Source organism: Amphiura filiformis, chromosome 16 (genome assembly GCF_039555335.1).
Source record: "Amphiura filiformis chromosome 16, Afil_fr2py, whole genome shotgun sequence".
In the NCBI taxonomy this organism is placed as follows: Eukaryota; Metazoa; Echinodermata; class Ophiuroidea; order Amphilepidida; family Amphiuridae; genus Amphiura; species Amphiura filiformis.
The window spans coordinates 23,361,510-23,379,410 of NC_092643.1; the positions used below are offsets into that span (position 1 = coordinate 23,361,510).

Consider the following 17,901-nt stretch of genomic DNA (forward strand, 5'->3'; position numbering starts at 1 on the left):
GCTTCACTGCGAAAACACCAGCTAATTCTTAAAAGCCTTTAAATGTCTAAGCTTAATTAGCAAGCAATGTATGTCTATCAATGAAATCAAACAAATAGAAAGACTTCCTAGCCTAGATACGCCCAGAATGCCTACCTCATAATGCTAGATTTTCCCATATACTTTTAAACCTTACCAACATTTTTTATAAACTGTCTAAGCATATCTGAACTGAAGAACTGGAATATTGACAGCCATTACTTGAAAAGGAAATAAAAGTTCATTTGTCATGCCGTGTATAGGTTTGAAATTACCTCTCCCCCTCCCGCATCCTTCGACGATAATTTTTGTAATGCGTCAATATAATACTCCCCACAACAAAATAAAATCCGAACGACTGCAACATAACAGGCCTTTTATAGCTTTCGGAATTCTTCCCTTTCAAAGAACAATGAGATAAGCTGGTATATACCCATGAAAATCGTAAGTTTCGTTCACTGTTAGCTGGTATATTACCCATGAAAATCCTAAATGTTGTTTTCAATCATGGAGAGTGCAGCCTCCCTCCTATTCAAATTGCGAACTAGAGAAAATGTTATAAAGCGATATTTGCACAGTGTATATTTAACTTTCTCCCACACGCATGTTAAGGATCTCAGCGTTCGGATTTTTTAGGCAGGGAATATAATGTAGTAAATGAAATAGGCACTTAGTTCGACTAAATATAGTATGTGACATTGAGAGCTATCCCCATGATGGGGCACTAAATTGTCCATGTCCGGAAACAAGTAATACTGAATTCTATACTTAACAACAACACGTAGAATGGAAATGACTCGCATGTTTAATGTGGAAGGTATCGACCCAAAGTTAATGGCTAATTCTCTGCGCAAGTCTAGTCAATCAAGATGAAAGAGATTCCTTATCATATTGCTTTTCATTGCATTTTGATCATTATACCATAAAGACATGTAAAATAAACAAATCTGAATGAAATTGTGTCTTATTTTTGACAATATTGTGTATTGTACACATTTTTAAAGAACCTTGTGAGTTATTTTCATAATATATGTCATATATGTCATGGAATTAAAACGAAAGATTGAAAAATCAATCTTAAAGATTGTGTTGAGGGAAAAGTCTAAAATTAGATTGAAAATGAAATGGAATTTAGTTTGATTTTTCAATTTTTAAGACTGATTTCTCAATCTTAGGACTTTTCCCTCATCCCAATCTTTCCATTTAAGAGTCCAACTCAAAGTCGGTGCTTTTTTCTCAAATAATTTGTATGTATAGCTCATCTTTAAGATTAATTGCGCCTCTTGATAATTACCTATTCTTATTACGTATTCATAGATCCTTTATTTACAAGGTTATTAATTTGCATTTTAAAAATATAAAGCGCAAGGAAGTTGTTTCAAATCAAAATAATGTAATTATTATGCCTTTGTGTAGTTACATGCTTTGGGCCATTCCAGTTGAAATCCCCCCATGGAAGACATGACCTTAATTTTCCAAACATGGGTGTAGATTTTAAATGTAGTCATGCAGATAGCCTCGTTTGAAATTCACACTCCCTGTGAGAAAGATCAAGGTCATGTCTTTCATTGGGGGTGTATGGATTTCAACTGGAATGGCCCATTTCACTGTCACATAAAAAAAAAACATTACGTAATTATTGAGATGATTTAGCTACACTATGTTGTGTTTTTGAAATACGTTTTGAGTGTTTCTAGAATACAACATTGACGTTATTGTAACGTCATAAAGCAATACCAACCTAAATACGTCACTCTTTTCTGTCATCCGTTTTACAACGCCTCTAAGTGAAAAGCACTGAAAGAAGATTAAAACTGACATGGCGTCACAGCCATCTTTAACAGTTTGAGAGTAACATCTGAACATAGCAAGGATCCGGGGAACGATCATTATCATATTTTTTACTATCTCAAATGTCGAATGATATTGTTTAGAATCGTTTAGTTTTATTGTTCATGTAATAGCTAATCAATAATGACGAGATATGCTTATATTTACGTACATGTAAGTTTATTTTGACATACGGAACTCCATATCGCGTATCAGTAAGTGCAATATTATTATGTAGCTTGGTTCGTGCTCTAAAGTCATTTAGAGGGAAGCAAAATATACCTCGCATATCAGATACAATTTCCATCACGATATGGCGATAAAAATCAAGTCACCTTGCCCTTTTTTTCCAAGGTCAGCAACACCCGAAATGGTTATTTTGATAATAACGCTGACTTTTCAAGGTTAGCAACACCCGCAATTACTCTTTTGATACTAATGTAGACTTTCAGAGGCTATAGCAACACCCGAAATGGCTATTTTAGTAATAACGTTGACTTACCAAGGTTAGCAACAACCGGAATGACTATTGTGATAATACCGTAGACTTTCCAACTCTACAAAAACCAAAATGGCAATTTTGATAATAATGTAGTCTTTCCAAGACTAGCAACACCGTACATGTCTACTTTGATGTTTTCTGGATCAAATAAGGTCCGTCCTATCGTTGAGTAATATGCAGGCTTCCATAACCAGTACACGGCATTTGAACATTTTGGTAACATAATATTGGCGATTCTAAAAATTGAGAACATTTGTGATCATCATAATTATAATTGGATAAGATGCTTCTTAACTTACATTATGGGTTCTCAATATGTTGCTCTTCCCTAATACAACTTGTTTTTAAGTTGTATAATCGGTTTGCTACGTTTCTTCAACATCACATTCTCCACTTGAAATATAATTCTATCCCTATCTCCTCTTCTGTTTAGAATATTCTTTTGCTACGTGGGTTGTTACCAATGGCCCTAGGCAAGCCGGTGACAACTTGTCGTGCCCGCCAGCCGACGATTCTTAACGAACAGTCAAGAAAACATTAACTTACATTTAGCTTGCACGAAGACGTGATGTTTTTTTAGACAGATACATAAAATGCTCTCGAACAACTAACGTAGCTGTCAACAAATTGATCAGCACTCGGTTAAGTGGCCTATCCTTGCAAATATTTAACGCACCTGGATCGTACGAAACACAACATGTGACAATATTTAACGCACCTGGATCGTACGAAACACAACATGTGACAATATTTAACGCACCTGGATCGTACGAAACACGACATGTGACAGTTTAATCCAGCATGTGAATTTATAAGTAGACGGGCTTTCTCTACGGGAATTCATAATAAGATATAGTATTTCTGCGAGTACGTCCTTAGTTATCACAGTACCGTGCAGCCGGTCCCTGTGTGAGTGGTCGAGCTTTCGTCAGATGTATCTCTGACTTTATTAGGACGATAAATGAAGTCAAAGTTTGACCACTCACACAGTGGACTGAAAGAAGATCAAAACTGACATGGCGTCACAGCCATTTTTCAACAGTTTGAGAGTAACATCTGATCTGGGCAACGATCATTATTTTCCACTTTCTAAACTGTCGAATGTTATTGCTTAGAATCGTTTAGTTTTATTGTTCATGCTTAGCTAATCAATCATGACGAGATATGCTTATTTTTACGTACATGTAAGTTCATTTTGACACACGGAACTCCATATCGTATGTCAGTAAATGCAATATTATGTAGCTTGGTTCGTGCTCTAAAGTCATTTAGAGGGAAGCAGAATATACCTCTCATAATAGATATAATTTCCATCACGATATGGTGATAAAAAGCAAGTGACCTTGCCATTTCTTCAATAACATGATAAATGACCTTAGACAAGACCAGCAACACCCGAAATGGCTATTTTCATGATAATGTGGACTTTCCAAGGTTAACAACGCCCGAAATTACTCTTTTGATATAATGTAGACTTTCAGAGGCTAAAGTAACACCCGAAATGGCTATTTTGATAATAACGTTGACATTCCACGGTTAGCAACATCCAAAATGACTATTTTGACAATAACGTTGACTTCTACTGTTGATAGTGGATTGCAGACGCTACTAAGACAAATGAAAGAGCACTAAACATTGCCTTCCAGCAATTTGGTCGTTGCTCTAACAAAAGATTCATTCGGCGTAATTTGGTAAAGCAAGTACCAGACTATGTTATAAGACTAAGGCAAGATAAAGTTAAGATGGACCATGTCAGTTTTGAAAAAAAAACATTCATGGTACACTGAAATTAGGAACGCTGGGTCTTAGTGAATGCCGAAAGCATTGTAAGTTTTGTGTGGCCTTTCTTGTATTCATAAAAACAATAAGAATATACGAGACTCTGATTCAAATTGTATTCAAAAGGATGTAGACATAATGGTATTGGAAAGCCTTCATCATACTAACAAATAAGAAGAAATAAATATTTGGATTTATGTTGCTTCACTGCGAAAACACCACCTAATTCTTAAAAGCCTTTAAATGTCTAAGCTTAATTACCAACCAATGTATGTCTACCAATGAAATCAAACTTTCCAGACCAGATACGCCCAGAATGCCTACTTCGTAATGCTAGATTTTCCAAACTGAGTAGCCACCTCGAGCATCCCTACTTTGAAAATAGACTTTCCAACCTTAGCAATAAGATATATTTCTGCAAGTCCTTTAAACTCTCCAAGCCTATCTGAACTGAAGAACTGGAATATTGACAACCATTACCATGATTACTTGAAAAGGAAATTAAAGTTTATTTGTCATACCGTATATAGGTTTGAAATGACCTCTCCCCGGCCCCCTCCCGCATCCCTCGACGGTAGCTTTTGTAATGCGTCAATCTCATACTCCTCACAACAAATAAAATCCGAACGACTGCAACATTAACAAACATATTATAGCTTTCGGAATTCTTCCCTTTCAAAGAACAATGAGATAAGCTGGTATATACCCATAAAATCGTACGTTTTGTTCACGGTTAGCTGGTATATTACCCATGAAAATCCTAAATATTGTTTTCACTCATGGAGAGTGCAGCCTCCCTCCTATACAAATTGCGAACTAGAGAAAATGTTATCAAGCAATATTTGCACAGTGTATATTTAACTTTATCCCACACGCATGTTAAGGATGTCAGCGTTCGGATTTTTTAGGCAGGGAATATAATGTAGTAAATGAAATAGGCACTTAGTTCGACTAAATATAGTATGTGACATTGAGAGCTATTCCCATGATGAGGTACTAAATTGTCCATGTCCGGAAACAAGTAATACTGAATTCTATACTTAACAACAACACGCAGAGTGGAAATGACTCGCATGTTTAATGTGGAAGGTATCGACCCAAGGTTAATAGCTAATTCTCTGCGCATGTCTAGTCAATCAAGATGAAAGATCGTGACATTGAGATTCCTTATCATATTGCATTTCATTTCATTTTGACCATTATACCATAAAGACAAGTAAAATAAACAAATCTGAATGAAATTATGTCTTATTTTGGACAATATTGTGTATTGTATACATTTATAAAGAAACTTGTGAGTTATTTTCATAATATATGTCTTGGAAGAGTCCAAGTCAAAGTCGGTGCTTTTTCCTCAAATCTTTAAGATTAATTGCACCTCTTGATAATTATCTATTCTTATTACCAGTACGTATTCATAGATCCTTTATTTATAAGGTTATTAATTTGCATTTAAAAAATATAAAGTGCAAGGAAGTTGTTTTAAATCAATATAATGTAATTATTACGCCTTTGTGCAGTTGCATGCATTGTGCCATTACAGTATATTATAAATCATGGAAGACACGATCTTAATCTCCCACACATGGGTGTAGATTTTAAAAGTAGTCACCCATTCAGGTAGCCCCATTTGAAATTCACACTCCCTGTGTGGAAGATTAGGGGCCATGTCTTTATAGGGGTGTATGGATTTCAACTGGAATAGCCCATTTCACTGTCACATGGCAAACATTACGTAATTGAGATGATTTATCTTCACTATATGTTGTGTTTTTGAAATCAGTTTTGAATGTTTTTAGGATACAACATTGACGTTATTGTAACGTCAAAAAGCAATACCAACCTAAATACGTCACTCTTTTCTGTCATCTGTTTTACAACGCCTCCAAACATTCCGATATGAAAAGCACTGAAAGAAGATTTAAACTGACATGGCGTCACAGCCATTTTTCAACAGTTTCAGAGTAACATTTGAACACAGCAACGATCTGGGCAACGATCGGGGAACGATCATTATCATATTCTCTACTTTCTAAACTGTCGATTGTCATTGTTTAGAATCGTTTAGTTTTATATTTTATAGCTTATCAATAATTGCGAGATATGCTTACATTTACGTACATGTAAGTTTATTTTGACACACGGAACTCCATATCGTATGTCAGTAAGTGCAATATTATGTAGCTTGGTTCGTGCTCTAAAGTCATTTAGAGAGAAGCAAAATATACCTCGCATATAATAGATGTAATTTCCATCACGATATGGCGATAAAAAGCAAGTGACCTTGCCCTTTCTTCAATAATATGATAAATGACCTTAGACAAGACCAGCAACACCCTAAATGGCTATTTACATGATAATGTGGACTTTCCAAGGTTAACAACACCCGAAATTACTCTTTTGATATAATGTAGACATTCAGAGGCTACAGCAACACCCGAAATGGCTATTTTGATAATAACGTTGGCTTTCCAAGGTTAGCAACACCTAAAATGACTATTTTGACAATAACGTAGACTTTCCAAGGCTAGCAAAACAAAAATGGCTATTTTGACAATAACATAGTTTTTCCAAGGCTAGCAACACCGTACATGTCTACTATGATGTTTTCTGGATCAAGTTGGGTCCATCCTATCTTTGAGTAGTGTGCATGCTTCCAAAATCAGCACACGGCATTTGAACATTTTGGGACCATTCTATCGGCTCTTATTGAAATGCATATTATAGAAGTAAATGTGCAGTATTTATTTGCAATATTTTTCTGTTCTAAAACAATTGATACTGTAAGCTACGTCCTCTGTTTGTCTGAATTTCAAGACAGTACTATTGGTAGTGGATTGCAAACGGTGCTAATTAAGACGAATGATAGAGCACTAAACATTGCCTTCCAGCAATTTTGTCATTGCTTTAACAAAAGATTCATTCCGCGTAATTCGGTAAAGGAAGTAAAATACTATGTTATAAAACCTAAGGTATGTCTTACGTGTGCAAGATGGACCATGCAAGTTTTGAAAAAACATTGATAGTATACTGAAAGTAGGAACGCTGGGTCTTAGTGGCTTCCGAAAGCATTGTAAGTTTTGAGTGGCCTCACTTGTATTCATAAAAACAATGAGATTACACGAGACCCTGATTCAAATTCCTTTCCAATTAAGGATATGAACATAATGGTGTTGGAAAGCCTTCATAATACTAACAAATAAGAAGAACCTTACTTTGGACATTATCTCCATGAGCGGTGTTGCTAGTCTTGCAAAGTCTACGTTATTATAATAAAAAAAAGGTCACTTGGGTGTTTTGCAAGCCTTGGAAATACCCGTTTTCTTAGGTTCTGCAAAGATCGTCAGTGTTTTAAAATGAATCCAATAAGGGTCTTTGCGATGATGATATAAATAATCGTAATTGGATAGGACACTTCTTAACTTTAATTCTCAATATGTTGCTCTCCCCTAATACAACTTGTTTTAAAGTTATATAATATGTCTGCTACGTTTCTTCAACATCATATTCTCTACTTGAAATATAATTTTAGCCCTTTTCTCCTCTTCTGTTTAGAATATTCTTTTGCTACGTGGGCTGTTGCCAATGGCCCTAGGAAAGCCGGTGACAACTTGTCATGCCCGCCAGCCGATGAATCTTAACGAACAGTCAAGAAAACATTAACTTGTATTTAGATTGCACGAAGACGGGATGTTTTTAGACAGATATATAAAATGCTCTCGAAAAACTAACGTAGCTGTCAACAAATTGATCAGCATTCGGTTAAGTAGCCTATCCTTGCAAATATTTAACGCACCTGGATCGTACGAAACACTACATGTGACAGTCTTATCCTGCATTTGAATTTATAACTAGACAGGCTTTCTCTACGGGAATTCATAATAAGTTATAGTATTGCTACGAGTACGTCGTTGGTTATCACATTACCGGTGCAGCCATTCTCTGTGTGAGTAGTCGAGCTTTCGTCAGGTATGTCTCTGACTTTATCAGGAAGATAAATGAAGTGAAAGACACGTCTGACGAAAGTTCGACCATTCACACAGGGGCAGACTGCATCGGTACTGTGATAACCAACGACGTACTTGTAGAAGTACTATAACTTATTTGAATTACTGAGAAAGCATTTCAAATGTCTAAGCTTAATCATGTTAATTAGCAACCAATGTATGTCTACCAACGAAATCGCCCAGAATGCCTACTTAAAATGCTAGATTTTCCAAATGTAGGCACAGCGGGCATCCCTACTTTGAAAATAGACTCTCCAACCCCCGGCTCCAACCTTAGCAGCAGGATGTATTTCTGCAAGTCCTTTAAACTGTCCAAGTCTAATGAACTGAAGAACTGGAATATTGACAACCATGACTTGAACTTAAAGGAAATAAAAGTTCATTTGTCATGCCATATAGGTTTGAAATTACCTCTCCCCCTCCCGCATCCCTCGACGGTAACTTTTGTAATGCGTCAATCTAATACTCCCCACAACAAAATAAAATCGGAAGGACTAACAAGCCTTTCATAGCTTTCGGAATTCTTCCCTTTCAAAGCACAATGAGATTAGCTGGTATATACTCATGAAAATCGTAAATTTCCTTGACGGTTAGCTGGTATATTACCCATGAAAATCCTAAATGTTGTTTTCTCTCATGGAGAGTGCAGCCTCCCTCCTATTCAAATTGCCAACTAGAGAAAATGTTATAAAGCGATATTTGCACAGTGTATATTTAACTTTTTCCCACACATATGTTAAGGATGTCAGCGTCCGGATTTTTTAGGCAGGGAATATAATATAGCAAATGAAACATGACGTATGTCATAGGCACTTAGTTCGACTAAATATAGTATGTGACATTGAGAGCTATCCCCATGATGAGGCACTAAATTGTCCATGTCCGGAAACAGATAATACTGAATTCTATACTTAACAACAACACGCAGAGTGGATATGACTCGCATGTTTAATGTGGAAGGTATCGACCCAAAGTTAATGGCTAATTCTCAGTCTGCGCAAGTCTAGTCAATCAAGTGAAAGGTCGTGACATTGAGATTCCTTAGCATATTGCATTTCATCTCATTTTGATCATTATATCATAAAGACAAGTAAAATAAACAAATCTGAATGATATGATGCCTTATTTTGGGCTGTATTGTCTATTGTACACATTTTTAAAAGACCATATTATTTTCATAATACAATATAAAAGAGTGAATTTCCCCGGGGTCAATTTCCACTCTTTGAAGGAGTTGAACGAAGGACAACTCGTTTTTGAGTGGAAAACACTCTAAAATGAAAGAAAATACATTTTCTTTTGGCAATATTCACTCTTTTGAGAGTATACAGACTACTTTGATGATTTAGCTACACTATATGTTGTGTTTTTGAAATACGTTTTGAATGTTTCTAGAATACAACATTGACGTTGATTTAACGTCAAAAAGCAATACCAACCTAAATACGTCACTCTTTTCTGTCATCCGTTTTACAACGCCTCCAACCATTCCGATATGAAAAGCACTGAAAGAAGATTAAAACTGACATGGCGTCACAGCCATGTTTAACAGTTTGAGAGTATCATCTGAACATAGCAACGATCCGGGGAACGATCATTATCATATTTTTTACTATCTCAAATGTCGAATAGTATTATTTAGATTCGTTTAGTTTCATAGTTCATGTATAGCTATAATCAATTGCGAGATATTCATATACTTATGGACATGTAAATTTATTTTGACACACGAAACTCCATATCGTGTATCCGTAAATGCAATTTATGCAGCTTGGTATCGTGCTCTAAAGTCATTTAAAGGGAAACAACAAAATATACCTCATACAGATTTAATTTCCATCACGATTTGGCGATAAAACGGCAAGTGACCTTGCTCTTTCTTCAATAGAATGGTAATTACCTTAGACAAGGCCATCAACACCCGAAATGGTTATTCTCATGATTATGAAGGCTTTCCAAGGTTAGCAACACCCGAAACAACGTTTTGATAATAGCATACACTTTCCAAGGCCAACAACACCCGCCCGAAACGACTATTTTGATAATAACGTAGACGTTCCAAGGCCAACAACACCCAATGACTATTTTGAAAACAACGTGTATTTTTCAAGGCCAGTAACACCGCGCAGGTCTACTTTGATGCTTTCTAGATCAAGCAAGGTCCTTCCTACTTTTGAGTAATATGCAAGCTTCCAAAACCTACTTTGAATATAATTTGAATCAAGAAGGTCCCATATAATATTGTTCATTATTTTCTTTCTTCAACATCAAAATGTCTTTCTTCATAATAACGTAGACTTTCAACGCCAGCAACACTCGAAATGACTATTTTGATAATCATACCGTGTATTAAAATGTGTCATTTTGCCGAAAGGTACGTTGGGGAACACGTCCCCCCTGCCCCCTGGAAGTAGAGATAATGCCTGACGTAATGTCCGTCTTATTTGTTAGTATTATGAAGGCTTTTTAAAACCATTATGTCTACATCCCTAATTTGAATACAATTTGAATCAAGGTCTCGTAGATTCCCATTGTTTTAAGAATACAAGAAAGGTCATCCAAAACTTACAATACTTTCGGCAGCAGGCAGCCACCAAGACCCTGCGTTACTAATTTCTATGAATGTTTTAAAACTGGCATGGTCCATCTTGCACACGTGAGACATGCCTTAGGCTTTATAACATAGTCTGTTATATGCTTTACCGAATTACGCCGAATGAATCTTTTGTTAGAGCAATGAACTTGTTACAACTGAAATAAAAGCCTCACGGAATTATATAAACTTGCACATTAGTCTAAAAGCTTTTCTTGAATAAAGGTCCGTATAACACATTGCTTGTTTAATCACTATACAAATCACATAGTGCATAATCTTTAAGAGGAGTTTGTGGTCGAGTACCTGAGGAATTATGTATTCAGCCCGAGGTATTCAACTCTTTTATCGATATAGGAACACATGCTACAGTACCTTTAATCCGAGGTCACGCGCCATTCTCAATGGCATTATACTGATGATGGCGATGGCGTACTTGATGATTCCATAGTGAACAGGCAACCAGCGATATGGAAAGATTTAATGATATATCTTTGTCGTTGTTAGCAAATAAGTAAAATCGAAACAAAAATTGGTAGCCTATATCATCGGCAGTTGTTTACAAAATTATGATGGTTGAGGCATTCAAGTCATTATATTTTGTTTAAACCCCGATGTTAACGTTTTCTTCCAGCAAAATATTTTTTCCGTGCAATACCTTTTCGTGCAATGTTCATCGTGAGCCTATTTCATTTGTTTCTTATTTCTTAATGATGTATATTTATATTTTAATGGGTATTTTGTTTTTACGTACACATGTTTTAATTGTAAAGCGCCTTGTGGTCTTTGATGTAATGCGCTATATAAAGAATAAATTATTATTATTATTATTAATACCTGCATTCTATTTCTATGTGATATGAAATCACACTACGACAAAATATTCAACCTCGTGAATTTGAAATGATTATACTACACTCACTACATCGCCAGGCTAAGAATACCCGAATTGGCTATATTGATTCTCCAAAGTTAGCCACAACCTGAATGACTACTTTGATATTAGCGTATATTTTCTAAGGTTAGCAATACCCCCAAGTGACTCTATTTTGATAATAACATAGACTTTCCAATGCATCAACACCCGAAGTGACTATTTTGATAATAACGTAGACTTTCCAATGCTAGCAACACCCGAAATTACTATTTTGATAATAACATAGACTTTCCAATGCTAGCAATACTCGAAGTGACTATTTTGATAATAACGTAGACTTTCCAAGGTTAGCAACACCCGAAGTGACTTTTTGATAATAACGTAGACTTTCCAATGCTAGCAACATCACAACACCAGGAATGACTATTTTGATAACATAGACTTTCCAAGGTTAGCAACACCCGAAGTGACTATTTTGATAATAACGTAGACTTTCCAAGGCTAGCAACACCGAAGTGACTATTTTGATAATAACGTAGACTTTCTGTTGTTTCTTTTCATTTTTCCACTTGCACAGATCCTACGGTGAAAAAGAAGGGCCCAAGTTCTACCGAGATCTTTGGCATACTTCTAGCAGGCGCCATCGTGTTAACTATATTAGTAGTAGCATTTCACTGTGGAGGTCTTCCAGGTGCACAAGGAGCACGCGGAAGAGGGATGCAGAACGGCACGGGACCCGGTGCTGGAGCAAGCCACGCGTTCAATACAAGTACCAGCTACGGAAACAAAGGGCCAGTAGTGCACGTTTAAGGATGCCTCAACTACTAACTCTACGACTGCCAGTCATGGTCTTACATGAAGGAATCATATCATCTCAATCGAAGCCAAAATGAAGAGTGACCAAAGTACTAATCCTAAACAAGAAATGTCTTTAAAAAGACAAAAAAGACGAAGCACACTTGCACCAAAAATGTTGATGTATTATCGTGATGAGCATATGCCAATTAAGTAAACACGTACATAATCGCTGTGATGATGACTTATGTGTTGTGTCATTAAAGAGTCGTGTTCGTATAATGATGTTTACTAAAAATATGTCGAGAAGCATCTAAAATTATACCCTAGGTGTTGGCTTCTGTGTCATGGTCCGTGGTTCAAGCATATTGTATTGTACTTCGTTAACCAGGGTATGATATTGTAAAACAAAGTACAGCGAAGTCTTTTGTGTAAGTCTAAACAATACCAAAATCACAACAGTTGTCCAGTTATCCCTATAATTAAAGACAGAATTAAAAAGACTAGTTTGCGTCTGACGTCATCTGTCAATCAAACTTGGGTACGGTTTGTTTACCAGTGTCGTGATGATTGAGTGTCTGAACGCGGCGGTAAAACAGCGTGCCTTATGGTTAATTTTGCACCTTCAAATATACAAACCGTCTCAAAAGTTAGGTCTTAGTAATAAGATTTTTTTTTCCTGAAGGCACCACGCCATTTTCTGCGATTCCTATTCTCCGAACGCCATCGGTACCTGATGAGTCAACCTTCCTTTTACGCGCTACTAACCAATCAAGGGTCGTGGGGAGTTTGATTGACATTGACGTCAGACGCAAACTAGTCTTCTGTCTTTGATTTTATCTAAAGATGCATTTATACTCAATCACTTTTTGCCGAAAAGTGAATTGTACGCATGCTCAGTGTGCAAAAATGTCGTCAAAAATGTTAAAAATGACGACAAAAATGTCGTTATTTTTGCACACTGATAGTGCGCGCGGTTCCTTTTACTCTCAAAAGCGATTGAGTATAAATTCAGTTACCATGGTTACACACATCATGCTGCTGCCTTAACCTTGACTAAAACACAATTTTATGGTCAGTGTTTTTGTAACTTCATGAATTTCTGAAAAATGATACGATTTCCGTGAAAAAAAAAAAAAAAAAATGTTAAAACAGCAAAAGTGGTTGAAATAGGTTTTATGGACTGAAGAATCTTATAACGTCAACACATTGCGCTAAATGCTCAAAATAAGTGTTAGAAGTCTTTTACAACCTTCTATGACGAAGTGGAACTCAATGATTTGGGATAACCACCCATCAGGAGAGTTCTCTTTTGAACTGCATTCCAAATACGCTACTAACACGACTAAAGCGATTTTTATCTCGATAAGATTAAAAGGTAGCAAACTTCTGTTATATAAAATAATAGTTTGAAATAGATCTTAACAGTTAGTATGTACAAGCCATTTGATTCCTGAAGAATATGAATTTACAGCTAGCTTATACAAACATTTTGTTTCTTGATAGAGGCATGATTACCAAACTTGAAACGTTTGTTTGATCCTAGGGTGGAATACGATTCTTCAGCTTATAAAACCTTATATTTTACCTACAAAAGAAGCAAGTATTAATCCAATACAGCGGCATAAAAATTTGCTTTTCAAATTGTAAGCAGTTTATAACATGATAGGGATGCCATTGTAAAAAATTTTGCATTATAAATTCTGATATACAGTTATGTCCCCATCATATTGTCATGCCACTTGCCACTGCGGCAGGCGTATCAGCCAATGACAAGCCTTTATTGTGTACGTTTGTCTGCAATGCGCATGCGTCAGCGACAAGTGACATGGCAGTATGAAACCAGCATAAGACATGCACTCGTGTTTCACCTTGTACGTCAGAAGTGTCACGTGACGCAAATGTGTAACAAAAAAAAGCGCTATTTCACATACTGCTGCACATCAATACTGTGATGCTGAGCCATACTTTCATTGATTTATGTCAAATTTTGTATCAAAAACAGCTATATTATATCCATAAGGTGCATATAATAATATCATACGTCGAACAATTCAATGGTATTGTATGTATTGTCCCTATTGTTATAATCATTACGTAATACGCGGTACTTTGTGCTTTTGACCGACGTCACATTCCAACGCTTTGTACAGACACCTGTTAAAACACAATGTACATCATAATATTAGGTGGCGCTGTGTAAGTGTGTGGAGGAATAAGTCTGATTGTTTGTGAGGGGTGGTAACGTAAGCATGCTATGTTTGTTTAAACGGTCGCTCCGTTTGGAGACACGCTTGGGTCCTGGTGGGACCAGGCTCAAACAAAATGCTCAAGCTAGGCTAAAAAGCCGCGTGGTAAGCGTTTATAGGTGGGTTTACCGAGTGTGAACTTGCTAAGAGGATCCAATTGTAAAGTGACCCACTTCGGTACGTCTACGCTAGAAATCAAATTACAATCAGGTAAAAGAAAGATTTAATTGAATTTTACCGATTTCTCAGTCTGATGATGGCGCTATACCACGGGTTTGCATGTTGCTACATCACCACTCCTTCACCAATCATGAGTCATGATAACACCCATTTAATACACCGAATGGAGTATTAAAGAGAAAAGTATATTTCGAAAATGGGAACTTTTATATAAATTGTATTATGTATATTTTGTGTAAAAAGATATATAAAAAATGACACCTAAAGAAGTATTACTATATCAGCAAGGTGCAAGTGTTATATTGTAAAATACAGTTAGGCATAACTGCACTCGGTGACATTTTCATCCAATATTTTTATACGTTACAAAACTTGATTTGCATCAAACGCTATTCACCTTTTCGGTAAATCCCATAACCCTTTGCGAGTACACCTGAGAACTCGTCATTTGACGTCACGCCGACTTGCAATGCGCACTAACGATGTTCCATGAAACGATGTGCGCATCGGCGCAGATCGGCGTGACGTCAAATGACGAGTTCTCATGTGTACTCGCAAAGGGTTATGGGATTTACCGAAAAGGTGAATTTATACCCTTGGTTTTCTTCAGCCAGTGGCGTCAAGTGATGACGTAACTGCTGTCTGCGCGTGCGTGAAAGTGTGTATTAATTTGGGAAACGTACTGAGCGCAAATGAGATTCGTTGAAGGGTGATTCTAAAACGACATATTAAAAAAGTTATTATTATCATTATTTTTAAGTCGTTTTAATCTCTTTTGTTATAATTCTTACACCAATTTGTCTTAAACTTTATTGCTATTGGTGAAAAAAATATGATTTATGATTACTTATAAAACACCAATCACGATTTTTATTTTCGCAAAATTTGTCTTTCATTGAAAGAAAGATTATATTATACTTGAGTATAATTATTTGCCACAGGGATATTACGTTATGTACAATGTACATTATTATAATTATTGTATGATTATGTAATATATTTTTGCCTAAGTAAAGAAAAAACAACGCCATGGTGCCTATTTTTGTTACTTGCCTATTTGTAAATATGTTCATTAATTACGCTAGGATTTTTTTTACGAAGCAAGTTATCATTCCACAGTGTTTTATTGGCGTAAAAGTGCTGTCCAATTTGTTATTAAGCAAAATGTTCAAATGTTATTTTAGCTATGCATAATTTTGAATACTTTTATGTGAAACTGATTTTTTATGTCTTCGCATATACTTGAACAAATACGTTTTGTATAATAATTTTCCATATATGTGTTTGTATGCGTTTGTTCTACCCTGCAGTTATTGCCCCGAGTGTTAGGGTGCGTTCTTGAGTTTCCGCTTTGTTACTACAAAATGTCTTATTTGATAAGTACGTAGGTTGTTTAATGCTCTCGATTGAATCTGTTTTAATGGTCTACATTTGTTAGTCGTAAGGTTCGCTAGTCATATAAGAGTATCCAGTCCGAAAGCTCGTTAGTATAGTTTAACCCTAACCCCGGCTAAATTTCGGACTATCGAAACCTTTTTATTTTTCGGAAACCTTAGTACTAGCGAACCTTAGGACTAGCTAGTTGTCAGTCCCGCTTTAATCACATCGTTATGAGTTTAACATACAGCCGAATGCTGTATTCGTCTTTTGGTAAATTCATGTTATACGCATGAATTATTTTTGAACTGACGAACAAGTGTCAACGCTTTAACTCTAGAGGGCAGCATATCATTTTTTTATCGGTGATCAGCGTTATAAGTATGCAAAAGAGGGCGGCATACATGGTTAGCTAACGGGGCAGCACAATGCGTTCGACGACGATCATCGTTCAAAAAATTGATACGCTACCCTCTAGAGCTAAAGCGTTGATCACTTGTTCTAAGAATAATATCTAGGCCTACGTAACAGAAATGTACCAAAAGACTAATATGGATTCGGCTGTCTGCGAAACTCGTAACGATATGTATACATGCTGATTATTCAACTAATAATAAACATGCTAAAATCAAAATAACTTTTAGTAATCCATTGTCCGGGCTGCACTGTGTGACTGGTATATTTATGTAAATCATGTGTAATCGGGTTGTAAGAATAATATATAAAGGATAAAAATAAGGATGAGAAATTCTGGAATCATGACCTTAACGGAGTTCATAGTCCATTCAAATCCAGATGATCTTTATTAGCCTTTTCGAGATATGGCGGACACAAGAGGATGGCGCGGCGAAGTGGGTAAAGTCTTTTAAATTTGCCGGGTTTTACACAGGTTGAAGACTGTCCTCCTTTTGTGTAAGCCATACTTCGAAAAAGGCTAATTGGGTCTTTCATTCTAGAGCAGGTATTCGGTTTAAGACTGGGCGACTTTGACAAACTTACGTTATTTGCAATGCTGAATTTGAAAACACAGCTTTATTCACACGTAAATGGTATACCGGACAATGCTGGTAAGGAATGCATAGGTTACCTAATGTCATGGCGGACGATGCTGGTTTGTTATGTTTGTACAGACATGTTCTCGAAGTTGATATATTGGGCAGTACCAGCTTGAGGACAAACTATTTTTTAAATATAATATAGGCCTATTCACAGTTTAGTTGGTCATATGCTGTGTAATGATGGGTCTTACATTCAAGTTTGCATGTCAGACAACGTTAGCTTTGGAATATGTACATTCAAAATTTGGTGGCCGAGCTTAGCTGATTATGAAAGTTTACATCACTGTTGACATGACAAACAATCCTGCCTTGAAAACTTTTATTCAAGTAGACATGCTAGATACTACTGGCATTGGAAAGTTTACATTATATTCAACTGCTCGTACTATTAATTATGTTTGACAATGTTGGCTTTGGAATGTTTAACGGCAGTATGTTATGTAACAACATTTTGCTATTTTAAATCTGTTAGAGTCGGAGAGTTGACTCCACCCCGGGACTCCACTCTAAGCACTGTTTTGAATGAATCGCGTGACCAACGATTAAAATGCATATAGCCTGGTTTACGGGTTTTATAGGGACGGTGTGTAGTGAGCTGGGATTTGTCGGTATGCGTAAACGGGTGCGTAAATCACG

General features: G+C 36.3%; 1 protein-coding gene across 1 annotated transcript in view; it reads left to right on the top strand.

The window, feature by feature from the left end:
* Positions 1–16,635, top strand: part of LOC140135745 (uncharacterized) — a 178,854-nt gene extending 162,219 nt beyond the window's left edge. The window contains exon 4 of the mRNA XM_072157348.1: positions 12,184–16,635. Coding sequence (XP_072013449.1) covers positions 12,184–12,416 — 233 coding nt within the window. The 3' untranslated portion in view covers positions 12,417–16,635. The remainder of the gene's footprint in view (positions 1–12,183) is intronic.
* Positions 16,636–17,901: the final 1,266 nt, after the last annotated feature.